Genomic DNA, 25,370 nt, shown 5'->3' with positions numbered 1-25,370 from the left:
TATCTATGTATCCTAATCTAGAGCACAAACCAACAGGAACACAATTCAGAGTTTAGGCTTATTTAGAGCCTGGTTATTTGGAAAAGGAGAGCTAAAAACAAAAAAGAGAAACTGAACCAAGCAGTTAAGCAGAGGGAGGCTGTTCCCTTTATAACTAGATTCAGATTCTAGAGGCATACAGTGAAACTGAATTAAGGTTCATGGAGGGGTCAAAAACCAAAACCAAACACAAACACAGGAAGGCCAGTTGTATGTCACAAGCAATATAGGATCCAGTCTGGACTAATAAAATGTCTAATTCAAAGCCCTCCTAACAAGACTCAGGAATTAAAAGACATCTGTATGTAATAAAACATAGGGGCTTTTGAAAATCTTCTAATGTCAGAGCTAAGTGACTTATCAGCCTACATCCAATTTTCAAAAATGACTAGGGCTTGTCTACAAGGTGAAATATACTGCATGGCAAGCCAGGGTCTAATGCTACAGCGCACCAGGCTGCTGTGCAATAATTCACAATATGGGCACTTCAACAGCACAATGGAAGCCTTGGAGTGTGGACTAGAACTTACACATTCACTCTAGTTAGCACGTCCATCCAATCAGCATGCAGCAAGATGTGTGATAAAGGCACATTCTGGCTTGCCATGCTATACAGACATGCCTAAAAAAACATGAATACAAGAACACAAATGTCTGCAATTTCAGACAGATATGAAAGCCCTGTCAACGTTTAAATAATACACCAAGTTCACACTCAAACTATTTGATCAATGAAAGTGCATCCAGGTCACGAAGTACATCCAAGTCTACAAGAAAATGGAAGAAAGGAAAGGGAAAAAGAATTTCTGGAGGGAGAAATTGGGCATGATCAGTAAGCATTCAGGACAGGAAAACCAAAACACTGCAATATTCTTGCTCTCTGTAATTTTGTTTGTTACCATAGGTAGAGGATTATGCCTGGGATGGAAGGCAAGGAAAAAGGACTACTAGAGAATGCCTAGAAGCTATGACATACTATGAAAAGATGATTTAACCTGCCCAATAAAGTTCAAGGGGTGCTTGATGAAAGGGCAATTCCCTAAGATGAATTTAAAAGTGACTGTCTGAAAGAAAGACTCCATCAGGTAAAGAACAGCAGCAGCAGCAGACTTTTTGTGTACTTTGACATTGAAAATGTTTGAAGGCAACTGAAATTTAAATATTGACCTGGTGAACAATCCTGAGAAGCATCAGAGAATTCCTACTAAGAAATGTCTTCACACCAAAATATTCTGACAGATGAGCAACCTTGAATCACCATGTGCTCAGAAATATCAGCCCATATGTTATTTGTTCCCCATTCATCCAATATAGAGTCCCAGAGAATTCTAGCAAGTCTATTAACTTGTTCATTTTATTCTGCTAGATGGACTGTTTTACTGTATTTAAAACCTGTAGGGTACAAATGAAGCTTGTCTAGATTTATTCCTGTAAGACAAAGAAAAAACCTTAGGAAGACACAAACAAGATGCAAGGCTTCCTTGTCCTAGGTACTTTCATCCAAGAACAGAATCTGCATTATCCTCAAGCCTGATGTTTTCAGTGTTGCCATCAGGATTTATACACTGGGAACTGAGCCACCATATTCCAAAAGCAATTTTGGAAAATTTAAGCATAATATTTATTTGCATGTGAAAAGATATACTGATTTTCTGAAATGCATTTATACCATTGATGAACAGCATTTTCATGTTGGAAGGGATGTAAGACAAATAACCTGTCCCAAGGATCTTACAATCTAAAGTAGAGTTTAGAAGACTAGGAAAATGAAATTAAAAATGCATAATGAAGCATTCAAAATGCAGGGAATAAGAAGGTCAAGGATTCACCTGCAACCTTTACTCTGCCCCTTGTAGTCATGCAGTATCTGTGTGATCATACACTTCTATAGTGACATTCTTCCTGTCATTTTAGATACAAGTATCATCTTACAACATGTATGGAGGTTTAGAAAAATCTTTCCCTCTTCATGTTCCATTACAGACTTATGAAAAGTAGAAATAACATGCTATCAACTTAACACACTACATATGTATTAGAGCAAAACATAATTATAACAGAAACATCGTGCAAATATACAACAGCCAAAGAAATGTCCAGCAGATTTAGCTTTGTAGTTAAGGTAGAAAAGATATACAGCTGATGAGTGTTGACAAACCTTTTAAAATGTCTTTTTTCTAAGATATGTCTCACAGAATGACTAAGTAAATGAAAAAACGAGGAGTCCTGTGTCATCTAGAAGACTAACAGATTTAATTGGGCAAAACCCCACTTCATCAGATGTGTGCCACAAGACTCCTTGTTGTGTTTGGGGATACAGACTAACATTGCTACCCCTCCACTATAAGTCAATGAAGATACTTCCGTCATGAGATATACTGACTTTATTTAGGTGTATGCCACAAAACACCAATTAAGTTGAAAGCTAGAAGTTCATTCTTTCAAATAGTTACAGAGAAATGAGCTTTTTACTTACATCAATTTCTAAAACTTTCTATAAGTAAATGTATCAGATATCACATACAGCCTGAATATAAAAAACATATTAGGGAACACAGCACACTTACACAAATAAAATAAAATAAAATATCAAATCTGTTTATCAGTAAATAAATATTCTGTGGAACTCTAATGAACAAATGAAAACTGGATAACAATTTCATAAAACCGTAAAATGGAGACCAGATAGCATGGCAGTCTTGATACATATCTTGCAGCAAATAAAGCAGTTTCGCCACATTAAAGAAAAAGCTTTATTCTAACTCTTTCTGTAGGAGAATAATCTTGTTTCCACATTTATGCAATAACTTCTTTACAGAAACAAGCAAGTGATTGCATAACTGTTTATAACATTTTATAATTGCAATAGTATGGTATAAATTGCAGAAGGTAATTTTACATTTGAAAGAAAAGTTTAGTATAGTAATGATCTGAACTCTTCGTAGCACAATCCCGCAAATTACAATGAGCGATGATACAAGGCTGGGGTTGCTTGGTAGTGAGTATTGAACTAACTCCTAAGTGTGATTTATATACTGGATTTCTTAGATGGTGTGTTAGAATGTCAGAGGAGAGCATTTAGTTTCCACGTGGCTAGATACAGTCATAAGGCCACCAACTGCAAGCAATTAAGGCAGAATGTGTTTAACTACCTAAACATGGATGGAAAAATTTTCCTAGAATGACTCCTCCCTCCCACAAGTCAGCCAGCCAGCCAGGCTGAACCAGAAGGAAGATGTGTCACCTTATCCTTATAACAAAGACATTTGAATAACATGGTAATTGGAGATCAAAGACAGAAGGAATGGGACAGGGAATTTTTCAGGAAACTCAGCTGGGCATGGAGGGACTGAGGAGAGGGGAGAGACACAGAAAGACAAGAGCTAGGTTCCAAGTATTCCTTCACATCCTACAAGAACGCTGAAGAAGTGGTCTGCGTTGCTCAAAAGCCTGTTTCTTTCACCAACAAAAGTTGGTCCAATAGAAGATATTACTTCATCTACCTTGCCTCTATAAGAAAGCAAGTCTGTTCTGTTCTTTTCCCATAACTAGGGGGGCCATTCACACATGCTCATAGTATTGGACATTCTGGTAGCCATGGCAATGGAGTGGGCCCACCCCTGCCAGCGTGAGAGGTCATGCTACAGCAGGTGCATCATTTTGAGGCGCTCACTGCCTGGTACCTGCCAGTGTGATTTTCCATGCACCATATGTGCAAGATCAAACCAGAAGAATGGCAGTCTGCTCTTCAAAATGAAATAGAATCTACCCTATCAGATTCTAGACAAAAACCACATCATGTTTTGTCTCAGTACTGGAAAAGGGACAAACTAATCAAAAGGGGGACTGTTCAGTTTACACCCTCCCTACCTGTAACTCAAAGAGGGAAACACACCTTACTTAGCTTGCAGAGAGGCACAAGATTAGAGACTAAATAGGTATGTAGGCTGTTCTGAAATATCTCTTGCTAAAGCTTTGTTCCTACAGCCAAATGTCCATAAATTTTGCAATGAAATAAGTGATTGGAATACAGGTGTATCCCAATCTAAGAAGTGCAAAATTCTATTCCAAGAAAGGACAAAAGGCCTCACACTTGTGGGCAGAAGAGACTCAGACAAAAAAGGGAACAGGTACACCCCCACGGCCACATGCTGCAAAATGAAGGAGTAAAGCCTTTTTTAGTAATAGCCAAAAGAAAAATGTTTCAGTGTAGTACACTACATATGTAATAGTGTGTCATTTTCATTGCATTTTTTTCCCCTCAGGAAAAGAGGAAACAAATTTTCTTTAATTCTTAGTAGTTTGTTGGGTGCATAATACATCCTTAATACAATCTTAACTTGCATTAATTTAGAACCGTTGATTGTATATCTTAACAACCAAGAAACTTCTTTAAGAAACTTCTTTGGAGGATAGGGACATAATTCAAAATGACCTTAGCAAGTTAGAGAAATGGTCAGAGGTAAACAGGATGAAGTTTAATAAAGAGAAATGCAAAGTGCTCCACTTAGGAAGGAACAATCAGTTCCATACATACAAGATGGGAAGCGACTGTCTAGGAAGGAGCATGGCGGAAAGGGATCTAGGGGTCATAGTGGACCACAAGTTGAATAAGAGTCAACAGTGTGATGCTGTTGCAAAAAAAGCAAATATGATTCTAGGTTGTATCAACAGGTGTGTTGTAAGCAAAACTCGTGAAGTCATTCTGCCGCTCTACTCTGCACTAGTTAGGCCTCAGCTGGAGTACTGTGTCCAGTTCTGGGCGCCACATTTCAAGAAAGATGTGGAGAAATTGGAAAGGGTACAGAGAAGAGCGACAAGAATGATTAAAGGTCTAGAGAACATGACCTATGAAGCCAGGCTTCATGAACTGGGCTTGTTTAATTTGGAAAAAAGAAGATTAAGGGGGGGGACGTGATAGCGGTTTTCAAATATCTAAAAGGATGTCACAAGGAGGAAGGAGAAAATTTGTTCCTCTTGGTTTCTGAGGACAGGACAAGGAGTAATGGGCTTAAAGTGCAGCCAGGGAGGTTTAGATTGGACATTAGGAAAAAATTCCTAACTGTCAGGGTGGTCAAATATTGGAATAAATTACCAAGGGAGGTGGTGGAATCTCCCTCTCTGGAGATATTTAAGAACAGGTTAGATAGACATCTGTCAGGGATGGTGTAGATGGAGCTTGGTCCTGCCTTGAGGGCGGGGGGCTGGACTCGATGACCTCTCGAGGTCCCTTCCAGTCCTATGATTCTATGAAACACCTTGGAACAATTATGGATAGTTCTCTGAAAACTTCCATTAAATGTACAACAGCATCCAAAAATGCTACCAAATAGGATAGAAATTATTAGGAAAGGCATAAAGAAATAAGACAAGAAATATAAAGCTACTTATAAATTCATGGTGTACGCACATCTTCAATACTGTGTCAAGTTGTGGTTGCCTTGTCTCAAAAAGAATATAGTAGAACTGGAAGAAATGTAGAGAACGAAAAAGATGACTAAGGATATGGACTAAAAATTAGGGGCTGCTTAGCTCAGAAAAGAGACTAAGGAGGAAGTAACAGAGGCCCATAAAATCCTGAAATGTGCGGAAAGCATGTTATTTACCCTTTCACAGAGCATTAAAAACCCAGGGTCACCCAATAAAATTAATAGGCAGCAGGCTTACTACAAACAAGAGGAAATACTTTCACACAAATCACAACTAACTTTGGCACTCATTGTCATGGGAGATAGCCTCTGTTGTCAGAGCTGGGAAAGGGCAACAGAGGATAAATCACTTGATGATTACCCGTTCTTTTAATTTCTTCAGAGGCATCGGATATTGGCCATTATTGGGAGACAGGATACTGCCCTAGATGGAACTTTGGTCTGACCCAATATGGACATTCTTATGTGGTGTTGGCCAAAAGTATAAAAGGATTCAAAAATAAAATTTTCATAAAACAAACAATAAAAGGAACAGATCCATTATGACCGTTAACTAAGGGAAAATATAAAAAAACTGAATTATAGAAGACATGCTTTTTATAGTAGGTGATCTCAGTGATGTATATATGCATCACAGTATACCTTGTATATATGCAAGGTAGCAGAGCAGAGGTTGCAGGTTGAAGCTTCACTTTTGAGTGCTTAATAGGCTTCGTATGGAATTATATTTAATTTCATATTAGTCAACTAATTTTTACAATTTAAGAAATTAGTTTATTACATTATGAACAAAATGTGATGAGTTTATTTTTTTAGATTAAAAATAAAGATAGGATTCCCAGGTGAGTGTTTGCTACTAAATGACTCGATGTTACTAGGTGCTGGTCCTAATTCAGCAGAGAATGTAGGCATAGATCATCTTCAACTATATGATTAGTCCCTTAGACCCATTTAAATACATGACTCAAGTCACTGCTTCAAGTTAAGTATGTACTTAAGTGTTTCGTTGGGTGAGAGCCAATGTTCAATACCCTACATAACTGAGCCAATCAATAACGGTTTCAAGACTGTGTACACATACCAGTGGAAAGCTATATAAAACATGATAAGAACAAACAGGCTGGCTGATAGAGGGAGGAGCAAAGGAGGCAACTGCACAGGGGTCACACGTCAGCATCAGCCCTGACCCTGTCCTTTTAAATAGTGCTGCAGTAGCAGTATGGCAGCAGCTGTGGGGAACTCTGGAGCTCATAGCCATAGAGAAGCATGGTAGAAGGGAAGCCCAGAGTTTCCAGCCTCTTTAAACCCTGTTCAAGTCAGCAGAGCAGGGCTAAGGGAGGCAGCAGCAGGGGGGCAGAAGCTCCCTGGCACTTTGAACCCTGACCTGGGTCCACAGAGGGGCAGGGCAGGGAGAGGGGGCAGCGTGAGTGAGGAAGGAAGAACCGGGAATGAGAAGATAAGGAGAGATCCGAGCCCTGGGGGTAGAGATGGGTATGGGACTGCAGGGAAGGAGGACTGAGGGGGGGAAAAGGAACCAGTCTGGGAAGCCAAAATTACAGAGGGATGCAAGCATGGGCAGGCAGGGACTACTGGGAGAAAGCTGGGGGGGGGGGGTGCACAAGACTGCTGGAAGTCAGAGTTGAACTAAGGGAGGCTGGGGTGGGCAGAGGGGGTATAAGAGGCAGCAACTGACCAGAGGGTCCCTATGATTGAGGGGTGGTACTCAGGATTTCTCTAGGTGGGGAAGGGGTGGCTTGTGGCTCCCTTTGAGGAAAGAAGATGGGGGCCCATTGGTGTGTTGTTCTGGGACCCAGAATTCCTGTCAGCAAGCCTGAGAACAAAATGTGCCAAAATACATTGCTACTGTCATCAACTGTAGAAACATAGTATGAGCAGGACAAAAGTGGAAATTAAATCTGATTCTTTGAGAGAGTGAAATATTCCAGAGGAAACTTGGAAAGGTTTAGGCAAAGCTTAGCTCTTCATCCAAAGAATACTCTGTATAATACAATTGCTAAACATGAAATCTGGAAGACACAGCAAATTTGAATAAGGAGCTTGTTTCTGATGAATCTCAATCCAGATACTGGAAAGGTATCTTCCACTTTTCAGTCCAACTTGGAGAAAATCTTGTGTTCCTAACTTTTAGTCATCCAGGGCCAGTTGAGAGATTCTGAAGGACTAGAACTCTCATTATACAGCTTATGGTATAGGTAGAGAGATTAGTACAAGCAGTACAGAAACACACCAGTAGGATGGCCAAATGAAATCACAGGATGGATGATTCACTCATTCCAATCACTGCACCAACAGTTGTCATTACATTAACAATTAATCACTAGCACAGGGTACATCTCCATGGCAATAAAAAACCTGCAGCCTCAGAGTCTCAGAGCCCAGATCAATCGACTCAAGCTCACCGGGCTAAGGCTCTGGGGCTAAAAATCATAATGTAGACATTTGAGCTAGGGCTGAAGCCCAGGCTCTGAGACCCAACCCCTTTCCAGGATCTCATAGTCTAGGCTCCCAACCCCCTGGACTCCAGCCCAAGTTGGAACACCTATATTGTAATTTTATAGTCCTACAAGCCCCCGTCAGCTGACCAGGGCCAGCCACTGCCATGCCGTATATCTTTATTACAATGTAGATATATCCATAGAGATCTTCTAAAGTTTTAACTCAGATAAAGAACCATTCAAAAATGCAGGGAAGTACACCAAAGAAAATTACTGGAACCATTAAGGACAGTTTAGTTTCAGTGGGTTTGAAGGTATGAAGAAATAAATACAAAAAGTAAAGAATGGTATTCGCTGATCTTCCAGGCTGACCAGTGAAGCGGTAACCATAAGTCTGGATTGGTGGTAACAGTCTCAGAGCCAGTTTATACAAAAATGTCACTGGCTTTCTTTAAACCTATTAAAGTGCCACCCCCTTAGCACTGGTGATTACAATGCATATTTGATTATCATGCATATTTTATGAGCTATGAAAACTATCTACCAAAGGAACCAGAATGAATTGAAAGAGCTTTGTTAAGCTGAGATAAATGTTAACTTATGGTAATTTAAAATAAAATCTTTCTAAAAAGAAAGTATTTCAATATATTAATGTTGCGACAGATTGTAAAACTCCAAAGAATCCAAGTTCAGGATGACACTCCATCCTTAGCAAATGGCATTATGCATTTTGGAAGACAACAACAACAACAAAGGTACAACATCATTAAGTTAAGGACAGAGTGTTAATCTAATATTGAATATCCTGGCTCTTGTTATCATGCATCACAAATATGTTATTTATGTACTGTAGTTTGTAATAGAAAACTGGATTTGTTATAAGAAATTTTCAAGTATCTATCTATTAGGGTAATGACGTTGAGGGAGGTTTAGCATTGTCAGTACCTCCACAGACTGTTCAGCTCATTGGAAATTTTTCATTTTCAGTATCTGGTAAAATTTCTTAATTTGTGTTCTTAGATTTCCTGAAACTTAAAATTGTAGTGCAGCATTGTAATAATTACTTGATGAGCAAAAGAAAATATTTTACAGTCCCAAGTATGTGTTTATCAAAGGCTATTTGAAGGTAATTTTTAAAGTGTTCATGTAAAATTAAAGAGTTGGGTTAATTTTTCAAAGCCAATCTGAAGTGGACTGATTATCGCTGATTAAAAATATTTAATGTTTTTAACCTCCTAAATATTATAAGCACCTCAAATAGCCCCAAGCACACAAATCTATATTTCTAAACACTGTCTGCATATACAAAAAGCAAGGAAATTCATAGTTAAGGTTACCATGTCCATCCTTAACTTACTTTGTTGTAACCAAGTATTGCAGCTCATAAGTAGTATAGGATCACCCACTGTTCTGAGGAGTCTGATAGGATCATATAATCAGCAATATCTAGGCACAATAAGATTTTTTTCAGACGGAATAAACTCTGAATCTCCTTGTTGAAGTCAGCTATTTAATGAATCTTTTCTAGAAACCACTAGAATTCAATACTATTAAAAAAAAAATCTCCGTTTTAGAAAGGTAAGCTGCAAAGCTTTTATAGGTAGTTGAGTATTTTACGACTCAAAATTGTTAACTTTTAAACAAAATATCTGAAAAGCAATTTATCCTTTACTTATTTACCAAGATCCTGTTCAGGGTGTTATATTAGTCTTTCTTGTCAGTGATAATGCAGGAAATGCTAGTTTTAGATAACTGTATTTTTAAGCTCTTTCAGGACAAAACAAAACCCTAAACTTGGGCTTTGGGCAAGTAAACGGATGTTTTTCATATAGTTGTGTTCAAATTGTGAACTTAAGATCTACAGAAACCACTTAATACCTCAAATCAATATTTTTATAGAATGTCAAAAGCTCTGCAATTCACCTTGTAAGTCATCTGTTGATATGAACTGCATGCTACAGAAACCCCCAAAATATGAAAATATGTAGTACAGAATACTAAGTTCACGATTTAATATATTTTTTAGTCTAAGGCAGGGGTGGGCAATAATTTTTGCAGGGGGTCAGGGTGTGTGTGTGCGGATGACACTTCATGAATTTTGGTTCATGGCTGCGGGCCAGCTCTGCTCCAGGAAGAGGCGGTTCCCTCTAGGCACCATGCACCCTCCCCCCCCCCCCCCCCCAGTGCGGGGAGGGAGCTGCCAGTCACATTGAACAGTGAATGATTTAGCACACTCTCTTGCCCCCAGGTCTTGATTGGCTAGGGACAGAGGAGTGGCAGGGTGGGCTGCGGGCCGGATCAGAGGGCTGGGCAGGCCAGATCCAGCTCGTGGGCCGTATCTTGCCCACCCCTGCTCTAAGGTGCCATAGGACTGCTCATTTTTAGTATTTAGAAAACAAATCCATAGCAATCTGCATTTCTATTCTCTACAGACTGAAGTCAGTAGATAACCTTTTGTATGACTCTACACTAAAAAGGTAGCAGCTACAATATATAATCAATTAATTACATTTCAGAGGTTTCCATTTTGTATTCTAATTAACAAAAGTGCAAAATGCTTGCAAAATTAGTTGTAAAAGTGAATTATGAGTCAATTTGCATAAGCCACTCTTTCTGCCAAAGATACCATTTTTGTGACTGTAGATTTAGAGCTTTGATTATTGTTGGGGAAAAAGGAACAAACTAGGAACTTATAAAACAAAGCCTGAAATTGGTATATTTGAAACATCATATTACCAACCTGGACAAATGAGATTAATTATAGGTAGGTCAATTAAACAATGTAGCCAGGTGACCGCATAGAATACCTATGTATAAGAATAGGCTCCAACATATTCAATTTTATTGTGTGTATATTTTCATTTTCACCAATTTCAGCAAGTAGTGAAAAGTGTAAGATTATATGCAGCATTTAAAGCAAGTTGTCAGTACGCAACAGCTGGCATTGAGGAATAGGACAATTCACAAGCCAAACTATAACCAATGTTAGGAAATAGATCATTTGTAACAATGTTTTATTTCAAGGAACATTTATTTGCTGGGCCAATTATGGTAGTTTTCATTTCAATCCTTACCTGCAGGAATTATGCCAAGTACCCACAACTTCCAGTACATGGTTAGAGCTACAGGAGAAAGTACAAGCACACTGAAGTAGCGTGCTTGCAAGCAGTGTATCACTCAGTTGGGGAAAGTTAAGCCTCATGTAGGTAGCTTGACATTAGGAAAAAAAGATGTAAAACTGGTCAGTGAAAATAAATTTTGACTACTGTTTGGGATTAGTTGGTTGCCTTTCTAGCAAGCAACTGCAGATCACACAGAACAGATAGAACTCTGGTTTACAGAAAAAACTGTTTCTGATCTTGTAGAGGTTTACATTTTTTTCAAACTAATAAATTCTGCAAGAATCATGGAGGTTCAGGAGCCAGCCTCCATGTGAAGAATTTAATCACATAACCCTGAGGCTGTGAAAATGCAAGATGAACACCTGCAAGCCTCTGCTCTCAGAATGATAAAGAGAGTTTATTTTAAAGTTCAATGGGCAGGTCCTTGACACTTCCATTCAAAGTATTCTTATAAATGCAGCCTGAAATACGTGCCTGGAATATTTCCTATCATCAGCAACAGGCTGGTCTGCAATAGTACACCAACTAACTTCTTCATGCAATAAAATATAAAACAAATGTGACACCAAAAGAGCCATACCCATTTTTAAAAAAAAAAAAAAAAAAAAAATCTAATTTGGGTTTTTTTCTGTCCTACTCTCCATTCCTCTTTTGTCGATTACAGATTTGACTGAGTTTAGGTGTTGCCTACCTTTCTCCTTTGAGATAAACTGAGGGCAGCAAAGTCATTAAACAAAGATGAAGCTGGTGAAGTCAAAGGGTCTGTAAAAGAATGTTAGAAACATTGTTACTACTGTATATCATCAGCACAAATGATTTAGAAAAGAAACTTCAAGTTTAAAATATAACCGGAAAAAGGTTTCTTATACATCCAGAATTAAAGCTAATTTTAAAGTCAGAATTGATAAAAGCATAGCGATTAGATTGCTCATGGTACACAATTAAAATGGCACTCCTTAGAAGAATTTTAAAAGTTACTCATCACCAGTTCAAACAATTATGTGCTGTACTTCAGACTACTTAATTCTACAATTCTTATGGATGCTATCAGTCTTGCCAACTTTTTATTTAGAAATTTAATCAGGACCCAGAGACAGTAAAAGATTTTACAAGTAAATTATTACAGGGAGGCCCTCTCTGATCTGGCAATATCCATGGTCTGGCAGGACCATGGATATTAATGGACCAGAGAGGGAATGAGGGTCAGGCAGGAGCACAGCTAGCACAGGAGCAAGACCAACACCAGTGTCAGGAAGATTAGCCAATGGCAGGACCAGGAGCATGGCTGAAAGGGGAGCCAGGCAGCCAGTAGGCTGACAGCATCCCCCCCAGGAGAGCCTGGATACTGACAGAAGGAGAACAGGATTGACCTCATCTGGTCTGGCAAACTCCTTTGTTTGCAACTGGTCAATTACCAAGGATGGTGGAGGTATTTCTTTCTGTCCTTACACTTTGCCTCCAGGATCATCTAAGTACCATAAGCTGGAGCTCAATCACCACAGTTACTATTTAAACAGGAAACTGCAGATGGACCATAGATTAAAAATATGGGATGACTACTATTTGCCTGATGGGTATCATCTGCTAACAATAATATTTAAACAGGTTTCCTGTATGCCTTCAAAGTGGAGTTCTACTCTGAAGTGTTCCTCAAAAAAGAAGCTTGCAGTTCTCTTCTCAAGGATTTCTTATCAAGTCTGCAGTTTACACCACCAGCCTAAAACTGAAAGTCAGTCAGCTTTCCCCATTCCCCCTTCATATATTGTCCCCAATAGTCAATAGTTTAGAAATAAAAGTCTAATCTGACCAGCAAAACTCCATTGCCTTGAACAATTAATAGCTTTCTATGGGAGTATAGAAGTATAGCTAAGGGCAAAATGTGTTTTGTAAATAATTATTACTAGAAATGAAGCACAAGGAGAGAAGAGCCACCTGACTTTCAAATCTCAGATTGCATTTACAGGACTAATAATTAAGATAGGATTTGTTTTTTTAACTTGTAAATTGACAAGTTAATAGTAACATCATTTTTGTAGCTTCTTGGGAAAGAAAGGCCAGACTTCAAATGTCTGGTTTTGCCAAATGAAAGAGGGAGTCACTTCTTAAAGCATATGCCACAGAACAAGATCAAAATTGATTAGATTCTGTTAGTGCCAAGTTCCTGTCCTCTATTACCTGGAGTTTCATATCAAATAGTCTGTTATTCTCTGGCTGTGGGGGGAGAGGAGGGATATGAAAAACATGAGGTGATAAAACAGAACAAATTTAGTTCAGTTTGTAAATAAAAACAGATAAAAATGTGTGAATATGTGCATGCACATATCTAAAATTTAAAGATAAAACATGTAATTCAACTTCACCCTATTCAAACAACTTGTTTAGTAAGCAGCATTAAAAAAGGATTATTGTTCTGGGGCTATGTAAATAGTTGCTAAAGTAAAGTATGAGAGCTTTATAGTAGATATCCAAGTAAGTATTTTACTTATTTTACTTGATACAACTAAGCAGTAAGAAAAATATAAGTTTTTCCCATTAAAATAAAAGGCAAACTGAAAGTTAGAAAGTTCACTAGTTAATTTGGTTTGGAATATACAGTAATAAAAATAATTGCACAGCACGCTCTAGTAGAAGACAAACTTCTATCACTTCTAAATCAGATTAAAGGGAGGACTAACTCTCCCACCCTCATGGGAATAGCTTTTGAACATACCTTTAAGCATATTTCTTTAAAAGTTCTTACCATGGCCTGCATACTGCTTGGCACTATCATTGAGAAGGCTAGGGGAACTGCTGCTATTTGTCATCCTCTGAAAAAAGTGAAAAACAAAACTGTATAAATAAAATAAATAATTGAGCTAAGGCTAATTAATACAAATTAGAAAATTAACATCCTAATGGCCATTGTCTCAGGGTAAGAGGATATGTGCTTATTTCCAACCTAATAAATTGCTCTACACAGATAAGATTTCTAATTGACAAAAATGTTAAGCAAATGAGAGAAAACAATTCTAATGAAAACGACAAAAACAAACGATGCATTAAAGCCAGCATGATCTACATTAACTATTTATAGATTAGGAGGCCCTATTGAACCTAAGGATCTCCTTTTTCCTATAGTTTTTCAAAGTGTTAGATAAAGCAGTATCTTTTATTTCTTAAAAAGATTCCTTCATGATGCATTCTCAGGACAACTTCTATTTTGGGGACCAAAACAAAGGGAATACGGCAAATGGCATACTACCACCATACAAATCTCTTCATCTGTGGGGAACTGTTAAGTTAGCATAGCATTTGGTGGCATCTTTTCAATGATGGAACCCAGTGAACTACCACAAATAATGCTTTTAGGGAAACTATTTGATTCTGGTATTGTGCACAGGGAGACTGACAACTTCTGCGGACTTCTGGGCAAAGCTGGGAGTAACCTGGCTCCGTGTCCGTGGAAGGGGCAGGACCAGGAGCATCCAGACCTCTGCCGCCCCCCTCAGCCCTTTGAATCACCAGGCTCCAGGTAAACTACTCCCTTTATCTCCTCCATGTCGATGGGCCTGGCTATGCAACATGATAAAAGGCCAGCAATGGTTTTCTTCAACTCTTTCAACTATTACCAGGCTGAGCCCTGCAGTAAGGGCAGGAATCTTGCTAAGCAAGCATTTTACCCCAACTCACACAAAGGTCAGTATTTTTAGGGTGGGGCCTTAAACAAAAGGAGGACAACACATAGCAGGTTAGAGCTGCCTCCTACCTGTACTGTTATTAGCATTATACATATGCAATTTGTAGTGTGAAAAGATTCTCACCACTTTCTAACTTCAGTTCTTTTATGGAAAGTCCCTGCAAACTTTAACATTCACTTGAACAAAAACATACAAATGCTTCAATTATATTGAAGACAAACAGAAACAGGTTTTGTAAAACAAGTATAGTTATGAACACCTCAAGAACAGAGGTTGTTGGTAACTCTTAATAGCTTGTAACTGAACAAAGCATTACAGTTGTTCTATCAAAAGTTTATACCTGAACATTGACTTAATACAGCTTTGAAACTTTACTATGAAGAAGAAAAATATTCTCCTGAGTGGCCACGCAAGCTTATAGCTTACTGGGAACACTGATCTCTACTGTTGCTTGCATGTGTACTTCTGGCCCCAAATGAGGGGTGTGGTTGACTGGTCAGTTTGTAACTCTGAGATTCATAACTCTTAGATTCTACTGTCTGGCTAAGTCTAAACTTAAAATATTAAAGTGTTGCTACTATAGCAATTTAAAGTGAAAATATGGCTGTGGCACCAGCACTTTATGTAAACCATCTGGCACAAGGAGCGTAGGTCCCAGCACTGGGAGCCCATTTACACTGGAGCTTTACAGCCCTGTAATTTGCTGTGCTCAAAGGAGTAATTTTTCACACTCCTTAGCAAGAAAATTGCAGCACAGTAAAATGGCAGTGCAGACATGTCCCCTAAGACAAGCTTTTAAAACTAACCCATACATATGATATATGGATGTGAACTTGTACCATGTATCCATGTCCATGGTTAACCAATCAGACAGAGGCAGCAACATGAGGAGAGCAGAGGGAGACGAGAGCCAGTGTGCACAGGAGATGGCTTTTAAGATAGCTTGCCGCATGTGCTGCCTCCCACAGAGCCACCTGCATGTCTCCTCCACCAACAGCACATAAGGGAGAAGGGAGGGCAGACGGGAGCCAATGTTTGAGGGGAAGACAGCTTAAAAGTTGGCTCCTGGCAAGCGCTGGCTCCCACCTGTCTCCGTCCCCCCCCCCGCCCCAGGGCATGTAAATGTATAACCGCTGAATTTTTCAATGGTGACATGTTTACAAAAATACACATTTTAACATACCTGTTATGATGCCACTCAACAAAATAAACACTAAATTATAGAGTACTTTGGGCACATTACCAGATAGCAACTTTAGATGTGAGCCTCTGAATGAGCTCAGTTGCCATGCTAGCCTCACTCAATTCCACATACTGCATTCCACTTGGATGCTATAGCATTAAACATTCTGTTGTCATGGGATCTATTATGTTTCTACTCTTTCTTGTATTCCATCTCTATGAATCTCCACACATACCCTCTGTCGAACTGTCCTGCGGTGGTTCAGGAGCATAAGTATCAACCTCCAAGCAGACAGTCAAAAACGATGGCCAAACCAAAACTGGTTGTGATTTCTATAATTAGGTTTCACTAACAAATATCAAATGTAAACTCAGGCACTAAAACAGCCTTGACACAGAGTCCCATCTAGTCCCCTCGCTGTGTCCTGCCCACAACCATTTTGCCACACAGGTAAGTCTGCTTTTGTCATAGACTGTCCCTTACATCACGAAACAATAATATTCAAGTTCTTCCCCATCCCAACAGATCAGTCACTCACCCCAAATCAACTGCACTTTTGAACTCAGAGACAGTGTTTGCAGCCAATCTTATAAACATCTAATTATTATTAATAGGAAGAGAAAGCAAGAGAATTATTTACAGGGTTAAAGCATATACACACACACACAAATGAATTACAGTCTTAAGTTTAAAAAGATAATGGAAGTTTCCAAATTAAGTGAGTTGTAGTAGTCCTTTAGGGCTAACCCAGGCTAAGCAGCTGGGGATGCCTTCTTTATGCCTAGAAACCTTGCCACAAGAGACCAAGCAATAAATGACATACAGTTCCTCTTTGTTAGGGGCTTTTAATCCCTTCCCCTCTTCTCTGAGCAGCAAAATCTTCTGATTAGAAGAATTCACGTACAAGAATTTTCTTTATTGGGGAGCGGAGTGTGAACAGTCATTTATCCTCTTTAATATTCTACTCAAGTCCATCTGGTTGCAACGAGCCTTCTTAGGTAGGCAAGATACATCGTAATGGGAGCTGTTATACAAATACTTATATTTCACTTATTGTAAGGATAAATAAGTTATTAACATGGGATTAACTATGTAGAGAAGTGACTACAATGAGTGTCTATGTATCATAGAATCATAAAATATTAGAATAAGAAGAGACCTCAAGACATCATCAAGTCTAGTCCCCTGCACTCAAGGCAGGTCCAAGTACCATCTAGATTGGGGTGGGGAAGATCAGGCCTGGGAGCTGGATCCAGCCCCTGAGGTTCAGGGTTCCAGCACCTCCACCATCCCACCACAAGGCTGAAGTACACAAAATGTACTAGACTAGCCCCCCTCCCCCCAGGCTCTGGTGTGCAAGGGGAATGTGGGGAGTGTGTCTCATTCTCAAGTCAGGGACCACATGAGCGAGGGTTTGGGGGAGGGCTATCTAGATCATCCATGACACATGTTTATCTAACCTGCTCTCAAATTTCTATTGATGGAGATTCCAAAACTTCCCTAGGCAATTTATTCCAGTGTTTAACCACCTTGACAGTTAGGAAGTTTCTCCAAATGTCCAGCCTAAACCTCCATTGCTGCAATTAACTTTTCTTCCTCCTCCTTGTACCCTTTTAGGTACTTAAAGTTGTTACATCCCTTTTCAAAATTCTCTTTTCCAAACTAAACAAACCTAATTCTTTCAGTCTTCCCTCATAGGTCAGTTTTTCAGACCTTTAATCTATGGCCATATTAAATGTTTCTAGAAGCCCGAGAAGACAACCGAAGCCACAACAGTGGCTACTGCTATAGTGGCCAAATAGCCACGTTGTTCAAGCCAATAGCCACATGTGGCTAGTGGCTAGCATGTTGACACCACAGCTCTAGTTAATACAAATTGATTTGCACTCTCCAGCCAACCTGCCTCAGAAGAGTAAAATGCTAAACCTCTGTAACTTTACGAATCAGAGCTAATGTTTTACTATTTAAGAATACTAAGAGGCTGTGCCCCCTGCTTGCTGTGCTCATCAAGCTCCGGTCTCTGCGGAAAGGCAGGCCCAGCTCTCCCCCCAACTGCTGAGGAGATCAGACCTCACCCCCCCTACCACCTCCCTGCAGCCTGCCCCAGGCCCCCACTCCCTGCAGCCAGCCCAGACCTCTCTGATCCCCTTCAGCCCACAGAGAAGGGCAAGGCAGCATAGGCCATGTTCTCTCAGCGCCCTCCAGCTGGTGGAGGTGGCCTGGGGTGGCAAAGGCTATATTCTGAGCTAATGGGGTTAGCAGGAGGGAGGAGGCCAGGTGGCTGAGAAGGGGAGGGGCTGCAGGACAGAGTGTGATGTGATGACGTCACTCTGTCATCCCACAGGAAAAGATTTTTATAATAGAGAGATTTTAACATGCTATCTTTAGTGATTTTGCACATTTCTTTTTTAATAATAAAATCCAAACATTTAGTAAACCAATTAATGCTACATTTCAAACACAGCATTTACTGAGCTCCAATACAAGAGTAAACAAGTGAAATGAAATGCCTTTGTGGTACACAAGAAAGAGGCCAGACTAGATGATCTAATGATCCTTAATGGCTTTAAACTCTGTCAAACTATAAAGACGAGTCACTTGTATTTACTAAAACAGTGGTTCCCAACCTTTGCGAGCACATGGACTCCTTTTCAATCTACTAAAATTGTACTGACCCCCGCAATGGGAGCAGCAGGAAGAGGCAGCCAGCATGTCCCTTGGCCCACGCTGCTTCAGCTCCTGCCCCCTCTATTCCCTGCCCAGCCATGAAAGATACGGTGAGGGGGCTCTTGTGGCTAAAGGTAGCTCCTGCCCTGGCACTCTGCCCTTGGCTGGGCACAGAACCCTGGGGGAGAAAAAAAAAAGAAAAGGAAAAGAAAAGAAAAGTAAGGATCGGGTCCATCGCAAGACTAGAAAGGGGAGAGGGCTGGAGAGCAAATGGTAGAGCAGCTGACGGCAGGAGGACAGATGGTACCTTCTGGGGTTTCAAGATCCCATCCTGGAGGAAGGAGGCAGCATGCATGTGGCTGGTCACAAATAGCGAACCCCAGGCGAGAATCACCTGGCAGAAAGTCCTAGTCCCTCAACGGGCCTGATCCTTACTTCTCCTTTCGTTCCTAAACTTTCCACAGACCCCCAGTGTACTGTCACGAACCCCTAGGGGTCCATGGACCACAGGTTGGGAACCACTGTGCTAAAACATAAGAATGACAAAAACAGAGTTAAATGAACGCTGCCTGAAAAAGCTATGCTTTGTTGCTCACACTTATCAAAGGTCATGGTCTTTTTACAAGTATTTTGAGTCCCTGACTTAATAGCCTTGATTTAAATACTCAGTACAACTGATTATCTGAGATTAGTGCTCATTGAAGAGATCTGCAATAAAGCCATATGTATCATTGGTTGTACTTGGACTTTTTCCATGGGGACACACAGTCTTTGTAATTGACTAAATTGTTTCTGGATTAAGCATTGGCCACTCTCCTTGGTCCCTTTTATCAGAAAACTCACAGAAAAATTACCCTAATTAACATATGCTGAGATTTTACAAACAAGGAAGCATAAGAGAAAATAGTGAATAACCGAACAATTCTCAAACTAGATTTAGGCAGATAACCTGGGAGAGGTTTGACTTGCAGCACTGTACAGGCAGTCCCCGGGTTACGTACAAGATAAGAACAAACCTACAGTCCCTAAGTTGAATTTGTATGTAAGTCGGAACTGCTACATATTGTAGGGGAAACTCTAGCCAAACATTTCTCCAGAGCTCAGTTTTATTCTCCCACACCTCACTTCCCTCAGTCCTTTATTCTCAAGCTGAGGTGTCTGCTGAGAAAAGCTGCTCCGCGTCTCCCTGGTCTGCTGGGGGGGGGAGAGGGTGCGCTAGCTTTGCGTCTCCCTGGTCTGCTGGGGGGAAGCAGCTAGTGCGGGGTTGCCTCATCCCGTTTGTAAGTAGGGATCCGATGTAAGTTGGATCCATGTAACCCGGGTACTGTCTGTATACATATACAACAGCTACAGACTCCTATACACCTCATGATCCTCACCACAAAGAAGCTCATGCAGAAAGGCAACTCTGTCAAAACCGGAGTCAAACAAAAAACAAAATCCCTTCTCTAGTGCCACACTGAGGTCACTTAATTCCATATGCAACCATGTCCCATTGCTGGCTACTTCAATACCCAATATTCTGTTGCTATGGTCCTGGATGTGTCACAAAGACCTAGCTCAAAGGCAGCCCCAAAACTAATTCTGTTTTTTTTTGCTTAAGTGATATGAGTAAGTTGCCTCTGTTCAAATCTAAAAGAAAAGCTACTATCAGAGAGCCATCATCACAAGCAACAGTAAGGTGCTTGCTACACTGAGTTTTTCTAAAAATTTCCCTCTGCTGCTGCTACTGGGCTGATGAGAGCAGTACTATAGACCAATAATGTTCTGATTGTTTTCCAATTTGCTCAGAGCATTACATCCAATGGAAGCTACTGGGCACTCATTTTTTTAAACGTTATCTAAATTGAGTGTCCTAATCACAGATTTAATTTTTAAAAGGGGCAGGAGAGGCAGAAGCGCTGCAGTGCTGTTTTTTAAATGCAGTAAGAGCCGCCAGCCTTTTACTACATTTGAAAGGCAGAACTGCAGCGATCCAGACTGAGCAGTCCCAGCTCGCACCAGGTCCTGGACCTACCCTGCTATGGCTCTGCAGTTTAAATGTAGGAGGAGCCTGAATGCCTACATGCTCAGCTTCTACTACATTTCAACTGCAGAGCTGTAGTGATCCCTTATCGACTACTCATGTCATCATCAATCGCCATGGGCTCAATTCCCGTTGGTGTCTGATGTCTCCCTCACTATTTCCTTCCATCTTTCCCTGTCCAGTGCGGAGTAGCTTAGTTTCTGTAGACTAGCTCCACACCAATCTAGTATATGATCAACCCATTCTCTGTGGGGTCTGCCTCTCCTATTCAGACCATCCATTATTCCGAATACCAGGGTCTTAACTTTTTGCTCATCATTCGTTCTGCAGATGTGCCCGAATAGCTGTAATTTCCATTGTATAACCTTCTGCAGTAGGTTCTCTTCCGGCTGCATCTTCCTATATAATTCCTCGTTGGTGCTCTTCTGCATTCATCCTATTCTCAGGATCTTTCTATGGCAATGCCTCTCAAATGGCAAACATCCTTCTCTTTGAATCTTTCGTTATCACCCAGGTCTCTCATGTTTTCAAGACACTCAGCTTCGTTCCTAAGCTAATCACTTTACTTTTCCAGATCATATCCATCACCTTCAAACTCACTCTTGCTTTCGCTATTCTAATTGCAAAGTGTATCAAGTAAAAGATTAGTCATTTACCCGCTACTTAACATCCTTACTCCAGAACAGTTAGTATGGTTATCTGAATATATGGCAATTCAATTACAAAAGGAGAATGTATCTTTCATAAAATTAGTATACTTTTACTGTTTCTTCACTGTCAAGGAGCAGCACAAGTCTGCCCCTACTTGCATCTCATCTAAAGGGAAGGATGTGTGAAAGAAGGCAGTCAAGTGCTGATGAACAGGCAGTTAGAGGCATGCTTTGGTGGGAGCTAAGAGCCTAAATATCAAAATAATTGCAATTCAGCATCTTCTGTTCACACAAAAGTAAGTCCCTAATTTAGAGATCTTTCAAATCATTGTGATTGTTATGAAAAGTTCTATTTTGATGGGGAGATAGAACAACATTGATGAGAGAAGCAGAAACAGAGTTTAGTTCTCCACAGGATTGCATACACAACGTATATTGAAGAAGTGCTCGATAAGAGTGAAAAAAGCCACATTCATTCATCCTTACAAAGGGAACAAAAGGATAAAAACCAAATTGTAGTTGCACTTAAAGCTGGTTTTCTTCTGCATTTTTCTCAAATCAGAAAACACATTGATTATATCATTTTCATCTAGGCAAGGAATCCATTAAGTATTTTGCATACCTTTCCGCTCTTTTTTTAGATGCATCTATGTATACAAGTGAAAATTTGGTAGTGAAAAACCTTACACCAAAAGATTTTATTTTATCTTGATCAAGTCTTCTCCTTCTGGTTCATCTGACACTTCTTTTCCCCAAAATACTACCATATAATTAGTTTCTTTTCTCCTAGATTTCCACAGGTCCAGTTCTGCATTTTGAAAGCTGCTACCCCTTATATAGTGATGTCCTGCTCTCTCATCAGGATACCTTCCTACATTATTTCCGAATACTTGTTGAAACCTGTCATAATTCACTCCTTTCTTCTATTACCATTTTCAATTATTTAATTTTCTTTTTCAAAGTGCTGCTACGTTTCACATGAATGAGGCTATAAAGAAAACAGCCCTTCTAAAAGGTATAGTTGCCAGAAACACAAATCACTATTTATTTGTCATCTGCTGGGGTTTGTGAATGATGATACAGGGCTTTTCTTTGACTTTTGGAGAGGAAGAATTGGATACAAAGAATTGCTTCCCTTTCCAAAACTTGATTGGGTTAGTTAGAATATTTTGTTCAATTTACAGCATATCACACTCACAAATTTTGCTTTGTAGACTTCTTCATGAAGTATTATGCAAAAGAATAATTTACTGATTTTTGTACTTAATACAATACATCCACAATTCCGACCACCTCTCAATAATTTAATGTTGCAGAAACTTGTGAATGGATATAAAGTTTTGCACTTTGTTTCTTGGCAGGCTAAATGGTGGAAATTAGAATGTGCTTACCCAGCTTTTGGGCAACAAAGTAATCACAAATATTTCTGAAAAATTCTCTCCAAGTAAGAGACTGTGTCCATCACATTCTTCAAGAAGACCCAACTACCAAAATAAGTGTAACTATAATGTTAGTTGTGCCATCAATTGTATTGCTAATTATTAGCTCTTTTTAACATGAAATGGTTATAGCTGTTAAGACAGAAGACAACTTTTGCCATAATAAGTCCTACAGAAACTATTTATGGTATCAGATAAGCATACAAATGTTTGAGTTTCCTAAATATGAGTCTGCAAAATAACATTAAAGTAATCATACAACCAAAAGAGATGTAGCTATTTGGTTTGCTAGACCTTGCCTTTTCTCTTCAACATCACAATAACTGCCGGGGAGGGGGGGAGGGGGGGAGGGAAGGGATGACACACACAGCACATTTGGTGGGTAAGTTGGCCATCAATCCATCCGTACTTCCAATTAAGCACAAAAGCACATGTGGTTTTTAGGGGATGAAAAAATATTATCCACCAAAAACAAGGAGTCCAATAGCATCTTAAAGACTAAAACTACTAGTCTTTAAAATGCCACCAGACTCTTTGTTTTGTAAACAAACTAACACAGCTACCTCTGAAACCTATCCATAGAAAGGTATCCTAGCAGAGGTGTGGCTGAGGAGGGAAAGCAGGAGGGACCTGATCAACAAGAAAGAGGAGTGAAGGAAAAAATATACTAAAGTGGAGGCAGGTAGCAGCGAAGAGTCTGATGGAATGGGTGTAGAATTTGGGCAAGCAGCCAACCCACAGAAAGGGAAGGATTATGAATACCTGGCAAAAGCAGTTATAGCACACTCTTGCAACTTCTGGATATTAGTGGTCTTTGGACTTCCACTTCCTCAGACTTTCTCTGAGACATTCTTTCCCCTCTACAAACTGTGTGTCTGTCCTAATATTCTCATACCTTTTCCATCACATGATATTTCCATTAGCTTCACCTTCACTACCTTCTATGGTATTTACCATTCTACTCTCCCCTTCCTCTTTATTCTGCATCTTTTATCTATAGATCTAGAATTAAATGAATAAAGATGCCTATCCAAGGCTCTCTCTGGCCTAACATACAACATATACAATTAAATGAAATCTCAATAGTATTAAAATCAGTATTAAAAGGACACTCAGCTACCAAACCCTAAAGTTTTACTACCGTCTTGGCCAAAGTAGTAGCCAATACCAATGCTAGAGAGGAGAAAATGAGACTGTAGCTACAGCTTCGAGAGAGGCTCCATTAAAACTGAAAGAATCACATTCAGATTCCATCATATTGTTGGATCCTTAATAGTTGGGAAGAGCCTGTCCAAACTTTTCAAAAACCTACAGTCATAGGATTGGAAAAATAGATCCTCCCTCTACAGGAAAGAGAACATGGGAGATGGTTCCCTGAAGGTTCCTCTGAAAACTGACAATCATTTTTCCTTTAGATGAAGAAAGTAATCCACAATATGATGAACAGGAGCCTATGAAGGAGAGGTCTCATTCTGCTGGGAACAAGGAACCTCTTCTGTTTTGTGAGCAAGTATATCTAGTGGAGGGTTTTCTGCTATTTAAAAAGAACATTTTACACTTCAGCTTAATAGAGCACTACCTGGGGAGCTACCCACTGAGCATCCAAGCAGTCAGATGTAGGAATGCAGTATCTGATCACAGTTCTGAGAAACTATGTCCTAGCCTGCTGGAGACACATGGGATTTTGAATAGAAAAGCTCAGGAAGCCCAAGAACCAACATGGACTAGCAGTGGCATCTTATGAGCATGCTCAAAACTCTTGACACCATATGGATACAAGAAAAAGGATAAAGAAATTTCTCTTTCCAGGATAGTAGAAATGCATTTGACACAGATCCCAGACTGTGACATGCCCTCAAACAGGAGTGGCGATTCCTCCTGTTCTGTCAGGTAGTGAATAGGTTTATTTCTGGTGTTCTCTAGATCTGAAATGCGGACTTTTCCATGTTCAGTCTGAGAAATCATTTGTGATCACTGTTAAATGATCTGCTGAAATGATTCACTACACAGTTCTGAGACCCAGGAAGGTGAGATGCTTTGAGAGTAATCTTGTTCCCGATGGAGAAAGGCCAAATGTTTATTGCTTCTTAGCAAAGGCGGTCACATGAGGCAGCTCCAAGTTTGTTTTGATGGAACATCACAGCTGTATTATCCATGAGCACCTCAGAGGAACCAACTTTGACATGGGGAAGAAACTCCCCAGCTCACCCCGGGTTTGGGGAAATGCCACCGGAGCCCGGGTTCAGCTGGGGAGTCCCCAGATGATCCTGGGCTCCAGGCAGCTGCCCCTTTGAATTGCACAGATAGGTTGCCCCTTTGAATCACATGTGATCAGCTTTGAGGAGGCTGTCTCTGAGCCATACATCTGTGCAATTCAAAGGGGCAGCTGTGGGGAGCCCAAACTCCTAGCGGCATGCAGCATAGCATGGAGCCCTGGGTCAGTGGAGGACTCTGAGTCCCCCACTGATCCCAGGCTTCATGGCTTTGAAATGCACAAGAGCCACCACTGGGGGCTCAACTCTCCAGGCTTCTTGTCCAACCTCAGTGTCATCATTCTGTTGTCTTTTTGCCTAACCAGCCTCAATTCTAGTCCCACACTCCAATTACTTGTCAGATTGGCCTAGCCTCACCTTCTTGCCCTGCCCTCAGTTTCCCTATACCCTCCTTCACCTATCAGCCTCC

General features: G+C 40.1%; 1 protein-coding gene across 6 annotated transcripts in view; it reads right to left on the bottom strand.

Moving 5' to 3' along the window:
• PAN3 (poly(A) specific ribonuclease subunit PAN3) overlaps positions 1 to 25,370 on the bottom strand; it is a 115,519-nt gene that overhangs the window by 67,040 nt on the left and 23,109 nt on the right. For 4 of the 6 annotated variants that reach the window (XR_012900724.2, XM_075919221.2, XM_075919222.2 and 1 more), the window contains exons 3-4: positions 13,787 to 13,853; positions 11,738 to 11,808 (exon numbers count right to left, since the gene is read on the bottom strand). The exons of 1 other annotated variant lie outside the window; for it this stretch is intronic. Coding sequence is in view for 4 of the 5 variants with exons in the window: in XM_075919221.2 (XP_075775336.2) it covers positions 11,738 to 11,808; positions 13,787 to 13,853 (138 nt within the window). In the remaining variant the exon portion in view is untranslated. Of the gene's footprint in view, positions 1 to 11,737; positions 11,809 to 13,786; positions 13,854 to 19,952; positions 22,556 to 25,370 lie in introns of those variants that run through there. One more of the 6 variants, XM_025179393.3, reaches the window with a different exon arrangement.

This window comes from Pelodiscus sinensis, chromosome 1 (genome assembly GCF_052426305.1).
Source record: "Pelodiscus sinensis isolate ZL-2025 chromosome 1, ASM5242630v1, whole genome shotgun sequence".
NCBI lineage: Eukaryota > Metazoa > Chordata > Testudines > Trionychidae > Pelodiscus > Pelodiscus sinensis.
The sequence above is the reverse complement of the archived record's forward strand: the minus strand, read 5'-3'. Positions and strand labels throughout refer to the sequence as shown.